This window comes from Onychomys torridus, chromosome 5, assembly GCF_903995425.1.
Source record: "Onychomys torridus chromosome 5, mOncTor1.1, whole genome shotgun sequence".
Classification (NCBI taxonomy): domain Eukaryota; kingdom Metazoa; phylum Chordata; class Mammalia; order Rodentia; family Cricetidae; genus Onychomys; species Onychomys torridus.
The window spans coordinates 71,501,762-71,517,415 of NC_050447.1; the positions used below are offsets into that span (position 1 = coordinate 71,501,762).

At 44.7% G+C, this 15,654-nt stretch overlaps 1 protein-coding gene across 3 annotated transcripts in view; it reads right to left on the reverse strand.

Annotated features, from left to right (window-relative positions):
- Dclre1c (DNA cross-link repair 1C) overlaps positions 1 to 15,417 on the reverse strand; it is a 31,992-nt gene extending 16,575 nt beyond the window's left edge. For all 3 annotated transcript variants that reach the window (XM_036188652.1, XM_036188654.1, XM_036188653.1), the window contains exons 1-8: positions 15,254 to 15,417; positions 14,224 to 14,275; positions 10,465 to 10,549; positions 6,733 to 6,792; positions 3,306 to 3,361; positions 2,683 to 2,784; positions 2,031 to 2,103; positions 1,612 to 1,752 (exon numbers count right to left, since the gene is read on the reverse strand). In XM_036188652.1, coding sequence (XP_036044545.1) covers positions 1,612 to 1,752; positions 2,031 to 2,103; positions 2,683 to 2,784; positions 3,306 to 3,361; positions 6,733 to 6,792; positions 10,465 to 10,549; positions 14,224 to 14,275; positions 15,254 to 15,362 — 678 coding nt within the window. In that variant the 5' untranslated portion in view covers positions 15,363 to 15,417. The remainder of the gene's footprint in view (positions 1 to 1,611; positions 1,753 to 2,030; positions 2,104 to 2,682; positions 2,785 to 3,305; positions 3,362 to 6,732; positions 6,793 to 10,464; positions 10,550 to 14,223; positions 14,276 to 15,253) is intronic.
- Positions 15,418 to 15,654: the final 237 nt, after the last annotated feature.

Genomic DNA, 15,654 nt, shown 5'->3' on the forward strand with positions numbered 1-15,654 from the left:
CAAAATGTGCAAAAGAACTTAATAGACAAGTAATAAAATAAGTGTGTGTGGACATGTGTGAATATTATCACTACTGTGATTTTAGTGTAAAAGACCATTTTAACTCAAACACATAGGCCGAGTGATCCCAGATAAAAGCAAACCTTTCTCAGGCTAGAGAGATGGTTCAGAAGTTGAGAGCATCAGGTGGTGGTAGCACAGGCCTTTTAATGCCAGCACTTGGGAGGCAGAGGCAGGTGGATCTCTGTAAGTTCAAGGCCAGCCTGGGCTATAAAGCGAGTTCAGGACAGGCTCCAAAGCTACACAGAGAAACCCTGACTCAGAAAAACAAAAAAAAAAAAAAAAAAAAAAAAAAAAAAGAATAAGTTGAGAGCACTGACTGCTCTTCCAGAGGTCCTGAGTTCAACTCCCAGCAACCACATGGTGGCTCACAACCATCTGTAATGAGATCTGGCTCCCTCTTCTGGTGGGCAGAGATACATGCAGACAGAACACTGTATACATAGTAGATAAATAAATCTTTTTTTTTTTTTTTTTAAATAAAAAGCAAATCTTTCTCAAAATGGACAATTAATGACTTTATATCAAGATATTTGGCTGGAAGGACTTACAGAAATAGACAGGAATAGGAAAGGAGGGACAGACATATAGGGAGAGTAAAGGTTAGAATTTTATAATTTCCAATACAGAAAAACTAGATCTTTTGCTCCCCAGTGCTGGGGATAGAACCCAGGGCCTTGTGCATGCAAGGTGAGTGCTCTGCCACTGAGCCAGATCCCCAGCAAAACTACATAATTTTAACATTGCTGAAGTAAACTGTGGATCACTGTTAAGTTCTGGGCACAGGTTTGTCTGCTGGTGGGTCTACATTTAAAAGGGCACAACTAAAAAGTCCATGAGGTCCCAATGCTTCATTTTGTTCAGTGAATTTTTTGACTCCATCTTCTCTTAGGGACAAAAGTCCCAGACACTTTTCAACGCCCTGGAGGGGGAGGGGTTTGCTCAACAGCCGCCACACATACTCCAGGCTCTTCTGCCCTGAGTCGGAGGGTCCAGCATCAATCAAACAACTGGAAAAGAACGTCTAAAACAGACAAGTGAAATATCCCACCAAGCCCAACACTGACCCATTGATTAGATCCAAGTCAGTGTTCTTCATGTGTGGTTGACCATGACTCAAAGCAGGAAATACAATTTCCATAACAACCTGGTCAGCACACAGTCATGGAAAAATACAGATACAGACATGTATATATGTGTGTTTCCAAAACCACCTAAGTAAATGTTCGCTGTCAATACCTTAACTGTAAGCAATACACCCAGATATCACTGGGTTCAAATTCACTTTTACGATTGCTATATTTACTTTATAACCCACACTTTGGAAAAAAATACTTTGCCTCCAGGGGAATCTTTTTGAGCTGTGACTGTCCTTTTGTGAGGATATGCACCTATAGAGAAGAGGTGATTTCTGAGAGGCCCAGCCTTCTCTGCAGCTGTGTTTGACAAGCTGCTCCCACCCTCCCTGCCTTCAGTTATTTGGGGGAGGGAAGGAAAGGGAGTAGGGGAGGGCAGAGCAGGGAAAGGGGGCACAGGGAAATTGAGGGGTACCTGGACTCCCAGCTCCTCACTCAGGTTGGTGAACAAATACTCATAGCCATAAGCTGCTTTACAGTTCAGCCATACAACGTGGTGTGGGCTCCTAGTGATCCAGCTCCGAACCAGCTCCAAAATTCCCCTCAAGCACTCCTCCTAGACAGAAAAAAAAAAAAAAAATCGATACTTTGAAGGAACTCACTAACCTTTTTCTTCTTCAACATTCAGAGGCAATCATGCCCAAAGGGAAAACTGCTGTATTAGCCTACACTCACCCTTCCAACAAGACAGATAGCTACCCCACAGCTCACCACCCCAGGCAGACCCATCACCCCAGGCAGACCCATCACCCCAGGCAGACCCATCACCCCAGGCAGACCCATCACCCCAGCAGATCCATCACCCCAGCAGACCATCACCCCAGGCAAACATACACGACTTGGAATTTGATAAAACCTTGGGTCACAGAATGTGGTGTCTAAATATACACTTTGGATGTCTTTTACTCTGAAATGAAGAAAAAAAATAGTGTTAGCTATTTCATGGGGCATAATTGTGCATAAAATGACGTAGAACCTCAGTTATTTTCAAGGGTGTTACATTCCACTTCCAAATCTTTTGTTCATCAACTTCACTGGAAAACCATTTCCAGTCAATATAATAAAATACATATTTTTGAGTCAGATGGTAGTGGTACACACTTGTAATCCAAGCACTTGGGAGGCAAAGGCAGACGGATTTCTGTGAGTTCAAGACCAGCCTGGTCTACAGAGCAAGTTCCAGTATAGCCAAGGCTACACAGAGAAACCCTGTCTCAAAAAAAAAAAAAAAAAAAAAGGAAAAACCAACAATTTTGGGGCAGAGAAATGACTTGGTAGGTAAAGTCACTTATCGCCATGCCTGAAGCCTGAGTCTGATCCCCAGGGCCATGTGGAGGAAAGGGAACTGACTCCACAAACTGTCCTCTGAGACACACACACACACACACACACACACACACACACACACACACACACACACACACACACACACACACACACACATTTATTCAAACTGCACGGCCAAAAATTACAGAAGGTCTGATACCTGCCCCCAGAGTGTAGAAGCTCCATTCTGGAAGCTTCTCCTTCTGCCAGTCTAAAGTCTCCTGTGTATAAAACAGTTCCATTTCTGCCCTGAAATAAAAACCTGAAAAATAAATGTATCTCAGTGACTTCCAAATCACAAAGTCCTAAGAACAGTAAAACAGCAGCAAAGGTCTCCTACCAAACACACACTACAATGTAGTGTTAGAATTTGGGGGTGCTAAATCCAAGTCACTGCCACCTTTCCCCACGAGTAGCAAAAACAAATACAATAAACATAAGATAAACAACAAGATGGTAACATTACCGAATCTGTACTGGGCGTGGCCTGAAATAGTCTAGCACTTCCTAATATACACTCAAATCATTTCATTCCGGGGAGAGAAAAACCCATGTGATAAGACAGTGCAAAGCCACAGGAGAAATACCAGTTAAAGGTAGTGTACTAAGAAAGCCACAGTTCATGGGTTTTCATCTGAGTTTCCCAAGCTTGATTCTGAAGTAAAGATTAAAGACACAGCCAGAAAAAGAAAATCGATTTCTGTACACATACTACCTAAACCGCTATCTCTACAAATATAATACACATTTATGTTAGAGAAATGAAAACAAATGGCCCCTTACATAACTGATCCTGGGCAGTGACCAGCCGGTAAGAGAGTCACGACAACCTCTTCCTTCTAAAAAGAAAATAAAGAAAACAATAGCAACAGAAGTTCCCGTGAGGAGCTGGCGAGATTCATAAAGTGTCGTTCAAGGGCATACCTCTTCTCAGTCTCCCGCTGCTCAAAGCCAGGAAGCAGTGGACTTGTCCACTCCTTTGCCCAAACAGAGCTATGACAGGGCCCAGCTCCTTTTGTAGGTACACACTCAGGAAAATGTCCACATGAAAAACTTGTTCATGGACACTCATTGCATAATTACACCAGCCCCAAAGTGGAAACGCTTCAAAATGCCTAGCAACCAATGAATGGCTAACAGCGTGTGTTTGCCCACACCATGGAACACTCTTTGGCCATGAAGATATGGTTCTATATGTGCATGCCATTCACACACAGCGATAACTCTTGAAAGAAGTCCCATGATGTATAATAATCCCACAGACAGGCAAGTCCAAAAAGACCGAAGGAAACGGTAGCTCTGAGGAGCTGTGACAGGAGAGTACGGGAGTGGCTGTAAGAGGCACAGGGTTTCTGAGCGCTGAAAATATCCTCAAATTGACTATGGTGGTGATAGTCTGTGAATACAGTAGAGCTACCAGGTCTTCAAATGAGTGAATTGTGTGTGTCGATGAATATTGCAATAATGCTATTATTAAAAGAAAAAAGGAGTAGATGCAGCCCAATCCCAGCTCATCACAATGGACGTGGCATTGTCCCTTTAGGACAGAGCCTGCTGGGCACCACTGACTCTTCAGCTCTCAATAGGAGGAGCAGAACTCTGTCTGCGATGGTTCACTGCTCAGTAGTAACTCCTCACCTAAATTCTCGCAGTACTCATCCTGCAGGCCCCTTTCAAGGGGGCTTCCCAGCTGGGGCTGGACACACACTGCACAAAAGCCAGGTCACAGGACAAGACATGTAAGCAGCGGTACAGCAAGACCCCAACAAAAGCCTGCCCTGCCCCGCTCAGGGCTGGGCTCAGGAGGCAGCATCTGCAGATGACAAGGCCCTGATAACACCCCTCCCAAATCACACTTGTAGAGATTCAGGCCTGCTTTCCTTCCTCCTTCCCTCCTTGTCTCCACTGCCAACCAAACCTGGCTCTACCAGGATGAAACTGATGAAGAATATGTCTGATCTAAGAAAAACCATCTAAAAGGTTCTGTCTCGGGGCTGGAGAGATGGCTTAGAGGTCCTGAGTTCAATTCCCAGCACCCACATGGTGGCTCACAACCATCTGTAATGAGATCTGGCGCCCTCTTCTGTATACATAGTAAATAAATAAATCTTTTTAAAAAAAAAAAAAAAAAAAAGGTTATGTCTCTTCTGATCACAGTCACACACACATGTCACCCTCAGAGTTCCTCACTGTGAAGCCATACATGATAATGTTATAACAGACTATAGAGCAAATGCTAACTCAGTTGCCAGAAAACAGTAAAATTCCCTTGGCCCTTGGTGTCACTCAGATGGTTTTTGCTTTGTTTTAAGGTAGGCCTACAGTCATATTACTATTAAACAATACATTCATGAAGTATTATTTGTTTTAAGGTAGGCCTACAGTCATATTACTATTAAACAATACATTCATAAAGTATTAGCTCTAAATTTAAGGTTTAAAAAAATTTTTATCCACTTGGGCAGAGACTTTATTTGGTATTAAGAAAATGATTCAAAAAGAAGACAGGGGGCTGGAGAGATGGCTCAGTGGTTAAGAGCACCGACTGCTCTTCCAGAGGTCCTGAGTTCAATTCCCGGCAACCACATGGTGGCTCACAACCAACTGTAATGAGATCTGGCGCCCTCTTCTGGCCTTCAGGAATACATGCAGGCAGAACAACCTAAACTTAATAAATAAATAAATCTAAAAAAAAAAGATAATTATTCCTTTGCTGGGCGGTGGTGGCGCACGCCTTTAATCCCAGCACTCGGGAGGCAGAGGTAGGCGGATCTCTGTGAGTTCGAGGCCAGCCTGGTCTACCAAGTGAGTTCCAGAAAAGGCACAAAGCTACACAGAGAAACCTTGTCTCGAAAAAACCAAAAAAAGAAAAAAGAAAAGAAAAGAAGACAGCCTTCTTTATACTTTAGTTTGCTTAAAAAATATTAACTAACCACTATTTTATATCCCAGGTATAAAAAACAATAAATATGATAACAATATCACATAATATTAACAAATAACATTCTCATCATGAACATGTAAAACTAACCAAATTGGCAAAAAAATTTAAAAAATAAACACACCATGTTTAATCCTTCTAAAATTGGAAATAATTCTAACACTCCATAATGGAATGTCTCCATCCTCTGTTGAAATGGTGACCCCTGGAAATTTAATTAAGAAGCTTTTGACTGGTGATTAGTTCTTGAGGTTAACCACCCCCAAAAGAGACTAATGCCTTTAAAAAAGAACTTTTACTTCTCCTACTGCGTGAGGGCAACAGGAAATGATAGCTAAGAATCCACAATGACAGAACCCCACTCTACAGTGAGATGACCATACCCTATAGTGACAGGACCCCAGCCCACAGTGAGAGGACCCCAGTCCACAGTGAGAGTTCCCCAGTCCACAGTGAGAGTTCCCCAGTCCACAGTGAGAGTTCCCTAGTCCACAGTGAGAGTTCTCCAGTCCACAGTGAGAGTTCCCCAGTCCACAGTGACAGGACCCCAGCCCACAGTGAGAGTTCCCCAGTCCACAGTGAGAGTTCCCCAGTCCACAGTGACAGGACCCCAGCCCACAGTGAGAGTTCCCCAGTCCACAGTGACAGGACCCCAGTCCACAGTGAGAGTTCCCCAGTCCACAGTGACAGGACCCCAGCCCACAGTGAGAGTTCCCCAGTCCACAGTGAGAGTTCCCCAGTCCACAGTGAGATTCCCCAGTCCACAGTGACAGGACCCCAGCCCACAGTGAGAGTTCCCCAGTGAGAGTTCCCCAGTCCACAGTGCGAGTTCCCCAGTCCACAGTGAGAGGACTCCAGTCCACAGTGAGAGTTCCCCAGTCCACAGTGAGAGTTCCCCAGTCCACAGTGAGAGTTCCCCAGTCCACAGTGAGAGTTCCCCAGTCCACAGTGAGAGTTCCCCAGTCCACAGTGAGAGTTCCCCAGTCCACAGTGAGAGGACCCCAGTCCACAGTGAGAGGATCCCCAGTCCACAGTGAGAGTTCCCCAGTCCACAGTGAGAGGATCCCCAGTCCACAGTGAGAGTTCCCCAGCCCACAGTGAGAGGATCCCAGCCCACAGGGATCAAAACACTCACAAATGTTGAGGTTGTTTTTCTAAAAAGTACTTATTTCATAAATTATTGTTTATGAATAAATGAGCATCCTAAATTAAAGATAAAGTTAAACAATCATTTTAGCACTAAGAAAAAAATATGTATTATGTAATTACCTCACCCGATGCCTCATCAACTAAAGCTATCTGGGTAGGCGTTTCAATTTCAATGGCTCTCTGAAAAAGAGATTAAGTGAAGAAGTTATAGACTCCATGTAACCTTCTGATTTCAGTAAAATTAACAGTTTAAAAAAATGACATAACAAAACGAAGTACCTTGAATGAGCTGGGGCTACTTCTCAGTGTCACAGCACGGATTCAGCATGTTCAGGGCTCAGGTTCCAGGCTCAGCACACCGCACACACACACACACACACACACACACACACACACACACACACACACTTAGTACACTAAGCACACACTCAGTACCCACACACACACACACACACTCAGTACACTAAGCACACACTCAGTACCCACACATACACACACACTCAGACCAGGGACAAATATTAAAATAACCACATTTACAGATGAAAAGCATCTTGCTCATGATGCACCATGAAACTACCTGGGCTGGAAACTGTTTTGAAGAGCTTTTGATAACTTTAATTTTCTTTATTTTTCCTGTTTGCATGTGTGTGGTGTGCACGCATGGGGGCCCATTCAGCACTCCACCACTGAGCTGCAGTTACATAGATCTCCTCGTAGTGGAAAATTTCTAAAGCCATTTTATCTGGCATGAACACCGGATTGCTGGGATTGTTTTGGGCACACTGAAGCCCTGGGGAAATCCTTTCTATCTAATCAGTGATTATTTTCTGAGAGTTATGGAGTCGTTTTTCTGAAGGAGCTTTACAGCTCTTGCAAGACTTCAGTCACAAGATGTCCTGGCAAGCCCTGAATGTCCTGTACTTACTGGGTATAGCAAACAGTGCGTGATAAGGACTAAAGTTGCAGAGGTGTGGTGTAAACGCACTTCTTCCTGGCTGTTTGAGGTTCAGTTTGTCAAGGCTGGGCCTCCCTGCTGCCTCAGAGCCTGATTACATTCTGGAGTGACCCTCTTTCTTTGACGATCCCTAGTAATTCAGAACAGTGACACTACCTGGGTGTGTATGTGTTCCTGTGTACATGCATGTGGGGGTGGGGGGGAGCCAGAGGCTGACGTCAGGTGTCTTCCTCGATGACCTTTAACTAAACCTGCAGCTGGCCAGTGAGCACCAGGGATCCTCCTGTCTTCAATCCCACCCCCACCCCATCAAGTGCTGGGATCAGAGGCATTTATGTTCTTCCCCAAGTCAAGGCCAACGTGACTATAACTCACATGTAGTACTGAAGCAGGTGATCACTATCGTCAAGGCTGAAGGAGATGCTGACATGGCTTGGCTGCCCTCCCGGACTCTAGATGCCTTTGTGAATTCCCCATTCTCGACTGCCACACAGAGACTAACCTACAGCAACGCATGCCCAATCCTAGAGGCAAAGGCAGAGCAGTCTGGCTGCTGTGACAGATCTGCAGAGGACATGGACATCCTTCAGCTGGCAGGTGGGATATCAAGACTAAACATGCATTATGAAAGGCTACTCCCAGCACAGGATCTTCCCAAGCAGGATGGGATGGGCTGATGTGGCTTTAGAGACAGCAGATGTTGCCTATCTCTATGTTATTGAAACATAATGTCCACACATAATTATTGGGTGCAGAACAATAATTTGGTTTGTATGTGTCTGATCAAATCGAGTTATTATAATTCTGTCTCCTTAACTATTTGTCACTTCTGTTCTTTGGGAATCAGGGGACTCCTTATTATCACAGACTGTTGCAGTCTCGGTTTCTGTCTTTGTTTTCTTTCTAAAAAATTGTTCACATTTAGTTAATTATTGTGGATGGAAGCGAGTAGAGGTCAAAGGCTAACTTGGAGTCCATTCTCTCCTTCCATCATATAGGTCCCAGGGATCAAACCCGGGCCATTAGGCTTGCTGGCGAAAGCTTCACCCACAGAGCCATCTCACAGGCTCTCGTCTTGTTTTCCGTTGTTTTGGTAGCACTGGGGATCAAACATGCTAGGCAAACGTGCACCACTTCTGAGCTGCGCACCTGGCCGCTGTGGTAAAGGGGTGGGCCTGGGCTTGCTTTGATATGGCCATTTTTCACAGAGGCATGCCAGTTGTGGGGCAGAGGCGACAGAAGAGGAGGGGCTTGAGAGCTGTCAACTGTCAGACATCAGCAGGACACTGCCCTTCATGCAGACTTTTTTGACAGCTGCCAGTTCCTTAAGGCCTGCCCTCCACAGTAATTCCTAACTAACCCTACTCTCTGTGGTTGCCATCCTTCTTTGATGGAGCAGTAGACACAACAGATTCCAGCAGGCATTACTTTGAATGAGAGGTATTTTGTTGACATCATATATGTTCATGTCCTCTTGACCTGCGGCTTCTCATAACCGTGAATAACATCCCCTTTGGATCTTTTGGTGCTCTGGCTTTTTGTTTGTTTGGCTGGCTTCTACATGTGATGGAAAAGCACTACTCTGGCACTTTGGCCTTCTGTTTGGTTCATATTCTTCCGTCTTTTTATTTTTCCTTTAAAAGAAAAAAACAACTATCCTTTTGCTTTATCTATATCTAGATTAGTATTGGCCTTCCTTTGGGCTTTCTTAATTTTTTTCGCCTCTAAGGAAAAATCTGTTCCTACTATAAAGGTAATAAGGTTCATAATAGAACTTTTTCTGGCATGTTTATTTTTATGTGTTGCAGCAATTTTCTTTTGACTGTCTTCTAGAGGAGAGATCCATAAAACTTACCCATTCTAGGCCAGGCATGGTGGCACACACATTTAATCCCAGCACTTAGGAGACAGAGGCAAGTGGATCTCTGAGTTTGAGGCCAGCCTGGTCTATATAGCAAATTCCAGACCAGCTCGCTCTCTCTCTCTCTCTCTCTCTCTCTCTCTCTTTCTCTCTCAGTTATGCACTCTATTTCTCATTCTTTTTTGTCATGTAGGTCAAGATGACATAGAACTTATAGAACTTGTGATCTGGGGGCTGGATATAGGTCAATCGTCAAGTGCTTGCCTGGCACACACAAGACCCTAGGGTTAGTCCACAGAACCTCAGAAAGAAAAAGAAACTTGAGATTTTCTTGGCCCAGAATTTCAAATGCTGGGATCTCAGGCCTGTGTTACTGTGTTTGGCTCTATTCTATCTTTTAGTATCTAGTACTCTGCTTGTTACCTTTTCTTTCTTCCGTTCTTCTTTTCTTTCTTTTTTTAAAGATGTGTGTGTGTGTGTGTGTGTGTGTGTGTGTGTGTGTGTGTGTGTATGAATGTCACCTGTGTATGAATACCTGTGGAGGCCAGAAGAGAAAGTCAGATCCCCTGGAGCTGGAGTTACAGGTGGTTGGGAGATGCCTGATGTGGGTGTTGGAAGAACATCAAGGGCTCTTAACCACTGAACCATCTCTCGGCCCTACTCTTTCTTATTATAAACTTCAAATTATGTTTCTTCTTCCTGAGCTAGTCTGCGATTTAAAAATGATGAGAATGCATGTTTTGTTTGCACTTTGATACATCTCAGCTAGGCAATCCATGAGAGTAAATAAAGTGTAAGATCTAAATCACATTCTTGAGGAGTAAGAAACAACCAATGGCTGACCCCTACACTGCCAAGTCACACATCAAATGTCACTATTCTAATTCATGATGAATCTATAATGTATGAAGAAAGGAGTTAGACAAAGGATAATTTCAATGACTTTTTTAAAAGATGCCTCTAAAAATACTCCCCATGTACACAACAAAGTAGTGCTATTCAAAAATTTCAATTTTTTGAATTACAATTGACTTACAACTCGTTTTTCCCAAAATCTGTATTTTGGATTAGTCAACAGCAGCTCCTTGGTAACTGGAGAACAGTACAGGGAAACCTTCAAGCTGAAAGCAAAAAACAAAACAGAAGAAAAAAGGCTGTTTCAGCACAATTCAAAACGAGCCCCCGGTGAGTTGGCAATGCATTTCACAGGATATCATTTTTCTCCAGAAAATCACAATCAGCTAACATGGAAAACATGACAGCGGTTCCCAACATACCTGCCATTTATGATATAAAAGTCTCTCAAAACCCATGTGCTAAGGCTTGGTCTCCAGTGCAATGTTCAGAAAAAGGTGGGGCTTTGGGGGTGGGTATACGAGGCTTCTCACCTAATCCATGGATGAATCCTGTGATGGAGTCATGAATTGATAGCATTGCTGGAGGTGGGGCTAGCTGGAGGAAGGACGTCACTGGGGACCCATCCTCGAAGGGCATACCCTACCCCTGGTCCTTCCTGTCTCCTGCTTTCTGTTTCATGGCTGCCGGAGGTGAGCAGCTTTCCTCTGCCATGTCCTTTTGCCATGTTTCTGCCTCACTGGGAACCTAAGAGCCAGCCACCCACAGACTGAAACCAGGAAGCAAAGCAGATCTTCCCCCTTTGAGGTTGTTTTTCTCCGGTGCCTCGCCACAGTGACAACAAGCTGGCTAACACAGTACCAGTATACCATCAGCCATTTCAGTCCTATCACTGGACAGGAGTGGGGGACCTGCAGGGTCCTCCCACTCCCTAAGCAGCCCATCTCTTGTCTCACGTTAAAACTATGTGCTTGGGGCTAAAAGTGTAGCACAGTAGTACAGCATTTGCCTAACAAACGAGGCCTCATCAGGAGAAGAAAATAAAAATAAACAATGCTTGTATATGGTCAGGTACAGCTGGGAAGGACACCACCAAATGTTAAGCTGCTTCTAGAGGACAGGAAAGGGGTGCTGGGAACAAAAAATTTTGCTTTTTGCTTCATATAAATCTACTTATTAGCTGGGCGGTGGTGGCGCACGCCTGTAATCCCAGCACTCAGGAGGCAGAGGCAGGTGGATCTCTGTGAGTTCGAGGCCAGCCTGGTCTACAAAGCAAGTTCCAGGACAGCCTCCAAAGCTACAGAGAAACCCTGTCTTGAACCCCCTCCCCCCAAAAAAATCTACTTATTTATGTATGCTCACAAGTAAAGCCAGAGCCTTTAACAGGCTGGTCAGGTGCCCTACCACTGAGCTACTCTTCCAGTCCTTGTATTTACATTTTGAGTGAACAGATACTAAGTTCCTATTAAATTCTAAAAATGTAATAGTATAGTTTGGAAATTATGAATACACTCCATGCTGAATTTTATTTCCACACACAATATACCCCACCCGTTTGTATTCTTTGATGTACATAAGTTCAAGAACAGCCAGGATTACATGGCAAGACTGTGTCTCAAACACAACTACCCACAACTACTCACCTCCATACCCACACATTGCCACATTAACAGGAGGGGCTTATGTTTGTACCCTCATCTTAAACTGGGCAGATCTCTGTAATTGCCTTGACTACAGGATATGATGGAAGTAATTGCAAGATTCTTTTTTGTTTTGCTTTTCAAGACAAGGTTTTTCTGTTTAATAGCCCTGGCTATCCTGAAACTCACTACGTAGACCAGACTGGCTTCAAATTCACAGAAATCTGTCTGCCTCTCCAGTGCTAGGATTAAAGGCATGGTCACCACACCTGGCAACTTAGGCGTCTTAAAGCTTATTCTCCAGACTCTCCAAATGCCTGCCTCCTGACTCTCCCTTGGGATTTTATTTGTTTGTTTATTTTGAAAGGGTCTCACTCTGTCATCCTGGCTAACCTGGCTGGCCTCAATTGCACCAAGATTTGCCTGTGCCTCTGCCTTTTGAGTGCTTGGACTAAAAGCATTCGTCACCATATCTGTCCCAAGACATACAGTTTTTAACCCTGGATTCTCTACAACATTAGCCATCCCCAGTTAAAGAAACCTCAGAGACAGACAAGCTCAAAAAGGCAGCTCCTCTAGGCCTTGCTGCTGTCTATGCATCCTTCCACGTTTCACACACTTGAGTCTTCAGATAATTTCAGCCCCACCTGATGCCAGGCAGGCAGAAACAGCAATTCCCTGTACACTCTCATAATTCCTGACCCAGAGAAACTGAGGAATTGGTGTCATCTTAAGATACTCAGTTACAGGGTAATCTGTTACACAGCAATAGACAGCTGATGCTCTGAAATCAGACAGACGTGGTTAAAAACCTACTCCTCAGGCAGCAGTGGTGCAGGCCTTTAATCCCAGCACTTGGGAAGAAGCAGAGGCAGGCAGATCTCTGTGAGTTCAAGGCCAGCCTGGTCTACAGAGCGAGGATCCAGGACAGGCACCAAAACTACACAGAGAAGCCCTGTCTTGAAAAAACCTGGTCCTGCTGTGGGATGTCTTTCTGGATGCTGTGAATATCTGTTGATACCACTGGTTAATAAAGAAGCTGCTCTGGCCTATGGCAAGACAGGTTATATCCAGGTGGGAAATCCAAGGAAAGATACAGAGAGAATAAGGGTGGAGTCAGAGCAGACGCCATCCACCCACCCAAGGAGCAAGATGCTAGCAGACTGGTAACGCCACAGCCATGTAACGATACACAGATTGATAGAAATGGGTTAGTTTAAGATAAAAGAGCTAGTTAGCAATAAGCCTGAGCCATAGACCAAACAGTTTGTAATTAATATTAAGCCTCTGACTGGTTATTCAGGAACAGGCAGGCAGGAGAGATTTGTCCATCTACACTGGTCCTAAAACACTGGGCAACTAATTTAACCTGCCTGGCTTCTTAGTTTCCTCATCTGTAAATTAGAAATAATAACAGTGCCTATTTGAAAGGTTATCAAGAAGTTCTAATGGGGATATCAGCTCCATGTGGACTACTGCATTCTCAACCTCCATCATGCCTGCTCCATACAGCAGCCAGTGCTCTCAACCAGAGCCATCTTGCCAACCTAGGATTCGAGAACAGCCATTCACACACCTAAACATACACTCTTACAAAAAGGCAAACCAATGGGTTACTGCTGCAGCCAGCGACACCAATGGATCACATAAATACAATGTTAAATAAAAGGTGGAGCTGGAGAGATGGCTCAGCAGTTTAGGACTGCTGCTCTCCCAGAAGACCCAGGTTCAGTACCTAGCACTCACAAAGCAACTACAAATGTCTGTAACCCTGTAACCAGTTTCAGGAGATCTGGCACCTTCTTCTGGCTTCCATGGGCACTGCACATATGTGGTGTGCATATACAGGCAGGCAAAACAAGCATACACATAAAACAAAAATAACGTTTGAAAATGTTTAAGAAGATTTCTTAATCTATCCAGCGTATGATCCTATTTACTTATTTTTGTTTGTTTGTAACAAGTTCTTACTATGTGACCCAGGCTGGACTTGAACTCACAATCCTCTTGCTTCCTCAGTGTTGGGATTACACCATGACATCAAGCCTTCCAGTTATATAAAATTCAAGAATAACCAAAGTTAGCTCATCATGACAAAAGGTCAAAATTACTTCTGGGAGAAGAAACAACAGCAATTAGACAGGAGTCTGGGATATTGGCAGTGTTCGGGTTCTGATTGGTGTGGAAGTTACATATAAGGGCTTATCAGGCTACCCCCTTAGGGTGTATGTACTGTTCTGTCTAGGTGCTGTCAGTGAAGATGTTTACTTACACATGAATAAGTATCGAAAATCAGTTACCTGCATTCCAGCCTTCTTTTCAAGGAAGGAGCCCTTAATCCTTTCATGTGATCTACAAGGAAAAGAATCAAAAGTCATAAACATGTTTTGTTTAATTTTTTTTTAAGAATTCCTCAGCCAATGACAGCTGGGCTGTCGTTGTGAGCTTCCTATTGAGAGAAATTACATAAGGCTCACTGTTATGAGCAAATCGATCCCAGAGGTCTTTGGTTCTTCTGCAGATGATGAATGTTTCAGAGTACAGAACAGGAACCACTGAAAGTTGTCCAACCTGAACTGATGAGAACAATTCAAGTCTCACATGGTTGAGGAAAGTGAGGCAGTCAGGAAGTAAGAGAACCTAGGTGAACTGATTTGACAACACCTAGGATACATGAACTCTGACCATAACCTAAAATAAGTGATTAATAAAAAAAAAAAAAAAATGGAGGACACCTGGCCAAGCTTACAGATTGTGTGTGTGTGTGTGTGTGTGTGAGAGAGAGAGAGAGAGAGAGAGAATTAGTGTGTGTGAGACATTAGAGTGTGTGAGTTTGTGTGTGTGAGATTAGTGTATCAGACTGTGTGTGTGTGTGTGAGAGAGAGAGAGAGAGCGAGAGACAGAGACAGAGAGAGAGACAGACAGAAAGACAGACAGATCTTAGGCTCTTGCCTAATGTCTCGGGGTGCAGGAGAAGTTCTGAAACGTGTTTTCTTTACGTGTGGCAAACGAGAACTCGGTAAGTGTGGGCAAGAGCTAACTAAACCTTACCAAACCGATGCTCTCCGCTAGGATAGAAACCAGCATTTCTAACAGCTCAGCCTTACCACAGGGTCCAGGGTCAGACTGCAACCAGAGTTGGGGTTACAGAGGTGGTAACTGGAACTCAATATAGCCAAAGCGAGGTTAAGAGCCGACTGGGACAAGGGGTGCTTTCCAGTGCCTCGCTGAGTCCGCAGCCTGCTGCCCCCTTCACCAGGCCCGACCCTCCTGTTATGTCTTCTCCAGGTCTACCGCCCCTGCAGTAGGTGGCCAGAGGGGCTCACTCACCCTTGTGGCAGTGCGAAAGGAAGTAGGCGCGGGCTTTCAGGTTCTCCCTGTCAAAGCGGTCAATAGAGATGGTTGGATATTCCGCCATCTGTCCCTGGAAGGAGCTCATAGCGCCCAGGAAGGACAGACCCTAAGTCCACCCGGGAAAGCAGAGCTGCACACTGAGCCCGGGCGCCGCCACTTCCGGGAACCTGCGCACCGCCTCCCCGAGCTCAGCCACGTCCAATCAAAGGAGCCTTGCGGGAGGGGGCGGAGCCAAGGAGCAGCCGGCCCTGTTCCCACTTCTCACCGCCCTCGGTTTAAATAACTGCAACACTGCAGACTGAGACCCGGCCAAGCACAGCAAGTGTGTACCGCCGGCTCGTGGCTCGTCACGGAGAGTCGCGTTCCTGCCACAAAGC